This window comes from Ambystoma mexicanum, chromosome 9 (genome assembly GCF_040938575.1).
Source record: "Ambystoma mexicanum isolate Mex_15411 chromosome 9, UKY_AmexF1_1, whole genome shotgun sequence".
NCBI lineage: Eukaryota > Metazoa > Chordata > Amphibia > Caudata > Ambystomatidae > Ambystoma > Ambystoma mexicanum.
In genome coordinates this window covers 895821202-895828383 of record NC_090931.1, presented here as the reverse complement: position 1 = coordinate 895828383, position 7182 = coordinate 895821202, and the positions used below count along the sequence as shown (strand labels likewise).

Sequence of the window (7182 nt, the reverse complement as noted above, 5' to 3'; positions counted from 1 at the left end):
GCCAAGGAGGGGAGCTATGAAGGAACCTATATCAATTCCTCCGCGAGTACCGTGCTACTCCCCATCAATCCACGGGGTGGCCCCAGCAGAGGCCCTTTTCAATTGGTTCCCCAGGGGACTGATTCCGGAGCTGGAAGGGTGCGACCTGGGGACCATTGATAACCAGAGGACACGCGAAAATGTCAGGAGGCACCTCCAGCAGCCCAGTATTGCAGTGGGTGATACGGTACTGGTGCGCAACCGCCATCTGGAGGGAAAACTATCTCTTGCATACAAGCCCAGTCCCATGGGCGTAACCCACGTCAAGAGGTCAATGGTGACAGCAGCAGATCGACGGTCACAAGGAACTCGTATTATTTCAAGAAAGTCGAAATCCGGTCTGCAGAGGATGACCCTAACGCAGGTGAACCCGCAACTCTGCTCGTCAGTCCGGCGCCTGGGAACAGCGAAGATCGAGAAAGTCTGGTACCCACCGACTCTCCGCACAAGTCCATGGACGAGGGCAGGAGGTACCCAAGTCGTGAAGGTCGCAGATGCTGCCAGGTTCAGCGACTTCATAATGAACACTGATCCCCAGGGAGGACAGTAATGGCCCACTTTCGCCCCTAAGTTGACTATATGTTTTGCACTAATGTATGCGCCCCGGTTGGGCAGTTTACGATTGTTTGTGTTATCACTCTGTTTGTTCTTTATGAAAAAGGAGGAATGTTACAGAGCGGTGTATACCCCGTGCGCATGCGCGAGCCATAACGAGGGTCGCTCATGCGCAGATAATAAAGGGGATCCTGTGCGCCTCAGTTGCCACCGGGAGCCCGTAACAGTAAGATGTGTCCGTGTCTTCTCTTCAGGTATGGGCGCCCTGTTACTGGGTGGTCCACGGGGCATATACAACTCTAACACTTACCTCGCATGGCAGAGCTGAAAACTCGTAGACAACATAGGCTTGGGGATTGACATACTCTACCAGTGCATATTTCACTGTCCCATACAACATGTTTTGAGCGGTCAGAGTCTTGAAAAGTGTATGCACATCCATGACAGCATAAAAGAGCATAGACAACTGCTAGGCATCGTCATCAAAGTCCCTGGTGGTAGCAAGGAAAAGGTCTATGCTCAACCCGCATTGGCTATTTAGGGCCGAGGGCGGATGGTGCTCCCATTATTTCAAACTCCTGGATAGGTCTGGCAAAGGGACGCGGACTCAGTTGTTGTGTCCTACCCTATCCCTGCTAGGATCTGTGCAGCACGTGACTAATGTGTGCACACTGATATCGCAGAGCTCTCAAGTTTCTCGTGGCCATGCACAAAAAGGCCCATAAGCCCTGCTTTTGCTTGGTATTCTGGGACTTGTAGTTTTCCAATCTTTCAAATGGGAAAGGAAAAACTACAAGTCTCAGAATCCAAAGGGAAATCAACAGGACTGGGTGGCCTTCTCACGCATGGCAATTGGAAACCTGAGAGCTCTGGATATGGATGGTATCAGTCAGGGCTGCTTGAGAGCAGGCAGTCATTCAAGGTGTATCTCTGTGCACCATAGATCAAGGGTGTGGCACCCATTTATGGCAGGAGCGCTGGTACTGCTAATAAACCCAAGAGTTCCGATTTACCAGCTATCAACACAGATTCTCTGCCTGACCTCGCTCTTTATCTTGCTGACTTTTTTGATCTGTCAGTGGTGTTTTGGGTTACAGAGACTGACCCTCATTACTCCATTTCCTCTAGTTGAAAGTGTGCTCACGGTTTGGGTTGCTTCTTGGTCTGTGTTATCTTGCCACTGTAAAGTTGGTTTCATTGGATCAGCGCTGTGATGGGTGGCGGGTAGCGTTCACAAGCAAATGGGCCTGTGAACAAATTGGCAAGAACGCTGTAATCGTAGCATGTTTCTTGATCAGTCGGTTTACGTTCTGATGCAGTCGTTGGCAGAAATTCTTGTTTAGCGTTGCTAGATTTTCATTCAACATTTCGATGCCCAGCTCCCTGTGAAGGTCTGATGTTATTGTGCGCTGACGTCCTCCTTTTATTGATGCACTGACACCGTCCTGGGTCAGTGTGTCATACATGTCAATTCTCCAGATTTAGGTGGGGGACTCCCGATTTTTTAGTAGAAAATATTGCTATTTTTCACGTTCTCCTGCCTAAAATAATTGTAGCCTCAATGCATCCCTATGGGAAAATGTATGTCTCCTGATTTCCCTGGCTAAATCTCCCTCCCGTATAGATGCCAACCCTCACGATTTAGATGGGAGACTCCTGAATTTTCAGTGGAAAAATTTTCTATTTTTCACATTGTCCCACCTAAAAAATTCTAGCGACAATGCATTTGTATGGAGAAAATACATCTCCAGATTTCTCGCACTAAATCTCCCTCCCAGGTGCACCGCAGTGTAGGCATGTATGCTCCCATGTGTGTCCGAATGTTCGCATGTGCTTGCATGTACGTGGGCCGCGGGCATGTATGGGCAAACATTGCCTTAAAACGGTTTGACAAATATGAAAGTTATTTCTGAGTTATTTTAAAACACCAAGGACCTTAGCAGTATAAAACAAATTCCATAAGTCTGAGAACATATTTACCTGTTTATGCTCTGTTACAGCGGCATACCTGCCTAACCTCTGGATTTTTCCCTGAGACTCAGGAATTTTAACCATTTCTCCGGGTCTCCGGGAAAGATCCTGGAATCTCAGGAATTTTGGTGGGGGACAGCTTTCACTGATTGCCTTTTTTTTTTATGCTTGCATGACTGCGCCGCCTTGGACTCCCTGCCTGAGTGTGGCTTTGTCTCTGCAGCAATGACTGTAACGCTTCGAGCACATTGGCAAAAAGAATGCAGGTGAAGCAAAATAACGTGTGTTTATTTTGCTTCACCTTTCATTCTTTTTTGCCGACTTTCAATGCGAACACGTGTTTGTTTTGCTTTCGTTCTTTTTGCCCATGTTAGGGTGGACCCAGCCCCATTGAACCACAACCATCAGGTTTGCAAGCTGGACAACTCACCACTGCACTAAATAACCTGATGAAAAACAACTAAGGTGAAATGTTCAATTTCGGTACTGCAAAATTCTGGGAAAACCTTTGTATTGGTTCTTGGAGTTTACATGTGCACATTTTAACATGTTGATTTTTATGGAAGGTGAATGCCTTTTGTCCTATGCAATGTGGCTGGTTGTGAAAAGGCATTTTAATGAAATGTGCATATTTCAATTTGTACTGCAAATTTCTGATGCTCCTCTGCTTAAAAAAATAAAAAAATTACTGTTCCTATACTTTTATTTTAAAAATAAATAATTCCGGGATAGTTTCATTTTAAAATAAAACGGTAGGAAGAAGTTGAAACGTGCACTTTCAGTGCACTGCACACAAGTACCTTTGACATAACAGAACACTGCACTGAACATTCGTTCCTTTAAACAGTATGCACATGGCGGCGGGGTTTGAGGGGAGCGCGGGGACAGGCCAGTAGGGGATATAGTTCCACTACTTCTTTTCGTACACTTCGACCACTGTGTATAAGGAAACACACCGCCTGTCACCGCCATAAGAAAGTGATAATCCCAAAGGTATTTTATATTTTATAACTGCAGCTATGAACTCATTGCTGCTTCACTCTAGGTGGTGTTGCGCTAGCACTGTAATTCTGAAATCAAATTCTTCCACACCTAAGATGGCGGTGGAGCAGGTCTGACGCACTCATTCACCGTAGCCCAAGGAGCTCAGACATGCAGTCCCTGTTCTGCCTGACGTCTCTGTAAAGCGCCGGCGCAAGTTGTCCCTGTCTCCTTTGGAAGGACAGGGAGGAAAAGGAGAAACCATGGTGTTTGTATTAACGGCTCTGAGATCTGCTGGATGCGCCTTACGTGGAACGGTAAGCGTAAGGAAATGAAGGGAAACATGTAAACTAAGCTCTACTAGAAGTGACAGTGTGTGACCCCCTCAGTACACATGACATGGGGTCAAAAAGCTTCCCATTTTCAACTTGCAATTTGCTTAGTAGTGTTATCAAATTATTCATTGAATGCATTCAGTCCAAGTTAATGGAAAATACTTATTCCAGACTTGTAAAGTGATTTCCCCTAAGACATTGAGTAATATTACTTCTCCCATCTGAAACTGCGATTGACTGTCACCACAAACTCCCAAGGAAACGAGATTACCCGGCCCCCATAGTTGTCACGTTTTTCCGAGGCCTTCTGTTTTGTACTGGCATGGCAGCAAGCAGCAGGTGTGGGTCTTTCGTTTATTTTATGTATGGAGGAGCCTTAATTTGGTTCATTATGTCCTGCACTGGGGTCACCCAGCTGCATTCTGGGGGCACCCAGCAGACGTACCTTGACAGGGGGCACCCTGCCAGCCCATGAGCACACAAGCTCTTCCATGGCTTATGGGCACCCAGGCCAACACGACAATGCAGGTGTTGCCCAGTAGGGGCACCAGCGTCTCCCAGTAGGGTTGCCCATCAGGGTCTCTGCTGGCTTACGCAGGTAGAGTTGCCGTGGACAGCATTGCCCAGCAGGGGCACTGTCCTGGTGGACGGCCCTGCAGGACAGGCTCTCAGCCAGCTACGCAGCACCAGCATGGTGCTGGTAAGAATGACACGGACCACCAGTCAGTTACTTCCAAGACTAATGAGCAGTGGGCCGCTCATTCCTTTTATTGAAATGAAGTCACATGGTTACTGACATGAGCACAAGTCCTCTGGAGATACCATGCTCCCAGGAGGGGTGACACACTACGCTGCTCCTTTTCCATAGGGAGCAAACAAATGACAGACTTCACTAGACCTCTACATTGTGACAGTTGCTCATAAGATCCATGTTTAGCATATACCCATATTCAGGGTTGGTGGCACGTTGGAGGTTTCACCACATTATCAAAGGACCCTTTATTAACCTGGGTGAGTGAGGTCTAAAGCCACTACACAGCACCAATGAGAGCTCCTGGCACCACATAAAGCACTTCCCCACGTACGGATGTTCACAACTTCACATTGCCCATTGACTGGGCCATGTAAAGCAAGTCCAGGTTTGCAGGCTGCCAGCCTTCATGGTGATGGTCTATGGTGTCCATCTTACGCACTCGTGGAGTTGTGGTAAACCAGTTCATACCTTCGCTAGAATTAGTTCAGGACAGTCACACCACAGCCAAGGGGCTGGCAAAGCCGCACCTGGGGAGGCCTAGGGGCCACATCGGCCTAGCCCATATACATTTGGGGGGGGGGACACCAGTGACAGGGTACTGGTGACAGGACGCCAGGCTACTCCTTACACTTCCTTTCCCCATCTGGGGCGGTTGGCAGGGAGACACGGGTATCTGGGCCACAAGCCAAGCAGGGCGCACAAGCACTCACCAGAGCTGCAACCATCCCTTTCATTTCTTCCATCTTTTATTTATTTATTTATTTTCCTTTTGACATTCAACACCAATGGGCCCAGGAATTTCAACAGGCCCCGGGGCCATTTCCCAACCGATGCTGCAGTGGTGTTGTATTCACTTTTGGCCATTTAATTACGTCTTTATAGGGCCTTGCACACACCCTCCATCATGCCTTGCGTGGAGCACTGGTTTGAAGCTCCTTGCTTTCTCTTTTGCTCCGGTGCCCATCAGCGTTCCATGCGCAGCAGAGCGGAATCTCACCGCGGGGCCTCTCGTGTGAGAAATCCGATTTCCACCTTTCCCAATCACGGCCAGTTGGGCCCGGATCAGCTAGGCCCAGGATCTACAGGGGCCAATTGCGTGACCCACTCGGGAAGTTCACCGCCTTCAGGCCTGGGATCTGAGAAGGGTGCTACATTTGAGACGCAGTGCGCCACACTCGTTGCTTGATATATTCACCGCCATGCGGCCAAGGATCTCCCCGGGCGGAGCTGTCCCACTGAGAATGGAGCTGACGACGGAAAAATCAGCTCAAGATGGAGGAGGCAACAGGGTAATCCCTGCGGGGTCATGCCGCCAGGACCTGGGACCCTCCCCTGGGGGTCAAAAGGCGAGGGGCGGAACGGCGCCAAAGGCCTAATGGCCCAAAAGCCCGCGAAGGGCTGAACAAAGGAAAAGGGGCGGGGCCATCAGGATTTAAGCAGGCGGGACCGGGGTGCCAGGCATCTCGCTCCTGCACTGGGACCCGGTCGCCGCCTCGCAGGTGGAAGAAATTTCGTTTTGTTTCCCGTTTGATGGCGAGGACTTCGTGGGCTCGGCTTCCCGTTCCTGTTTGATGGCGTGCTCCGGTTTCTGGTGGGTTTCCAGTTAAAGGGCTGGTCCGGCGAAGTGTTTCCAGCGCTGAAGGAACGGGGTCTCAGTGAAGAGGGAGCCACGAGCGCAGGAAAAAATGCGCGGTCAGAGGTACGTGTGGGGGAGGGGCAAGGAATAAGGAAGTTTCCTTGGCGGGTCGGGCCCTTATGGCCCTCGGGTATCACCCACCCTACCTCTGCTTACCTCACATTAATAGGTATGGGCGCAAGGGCATTAATTTGCAGTATGGTCGCAGCTACGAGCGACAAGTGAGGGTGGAGATATGCGCTCTTGCGAGTGCGCAGCAAAGAGGTCAAGCCTTGCATGGGCGGCATGCACACGGCAGTAGGTGATAGAGGGGCCAGGCAGATCAGCGCGTGGGGGTAGCAAGCAGGATGGATTTAACCACTGTATTAGCCCAGGTGGGAAGCTTAATGGGATTAAAAACGGGGCGGGTAGGCTTCCTGCGAGTATCGCGGAAGTTTGACCGAACCGCCTTGGGTTGCAATCGGTGGAAATGTTGATTTTATGGCGGGGCTTGTCGAGGCTGCATAGAGGTTTAATTTTGGATCACGTGCATAGATAAGGGGGTTTGCGGTTGCATCGTTCTGGGTCTCCTTTCGGGCGCGTTGCACAAGTAAAAGTGTGTGGACGATAAACACGGGGGAGTCGGGATTGGCATCTCTCACCTAGGGTATGGGCACCGGTTCGAATATTACCAGTTGGTCAAGTGGCACAGGGAGTAGGGCGCTAGCTTTAACATCCGCGCAGAGCCTGCTAACGCAGGTTCGAATCCCCGCAGGGCCAAAGCACCGTGGTTAAGGTCCTGGGCTCGGCACCGAACAAATGTGGCCCAAGCGGTTGAGTAATTTCTAGGGGCACGTGCTTTCTTTTGGGGCACGTCATACATGTTTAAAGCACTTATATTAAGCAAATCTGCCACCTGCACAGTGCAGTAC

General features: G+C 49.9%; 1 protein-coding gene across 1 annotated transcript in view; it reads left to right on the top strand.

The window, feature by feature from the left end:
* Positions 1-3653: 3653 nt before the first annotated feature.
* NDUFA10 (NADH:ubiquinone oxidoreductase subunit A10) overlaps positions 3654-7182 on the top strand; it is a 468753-nt gene continuing 465224 nt past the window's right edge. Inside the window, exon 1 of the mRNA XM_069616024.1 lies at positions 3654-3863. Within this exon, the coding sequence (XP_069472125.1) occupies positions 3810-3863 (54 nt within the window). The 5' untranslated portion in view covers positions 3654-3809. The remainder of the gene's footprint in view (positions 3864-7182) is intronic.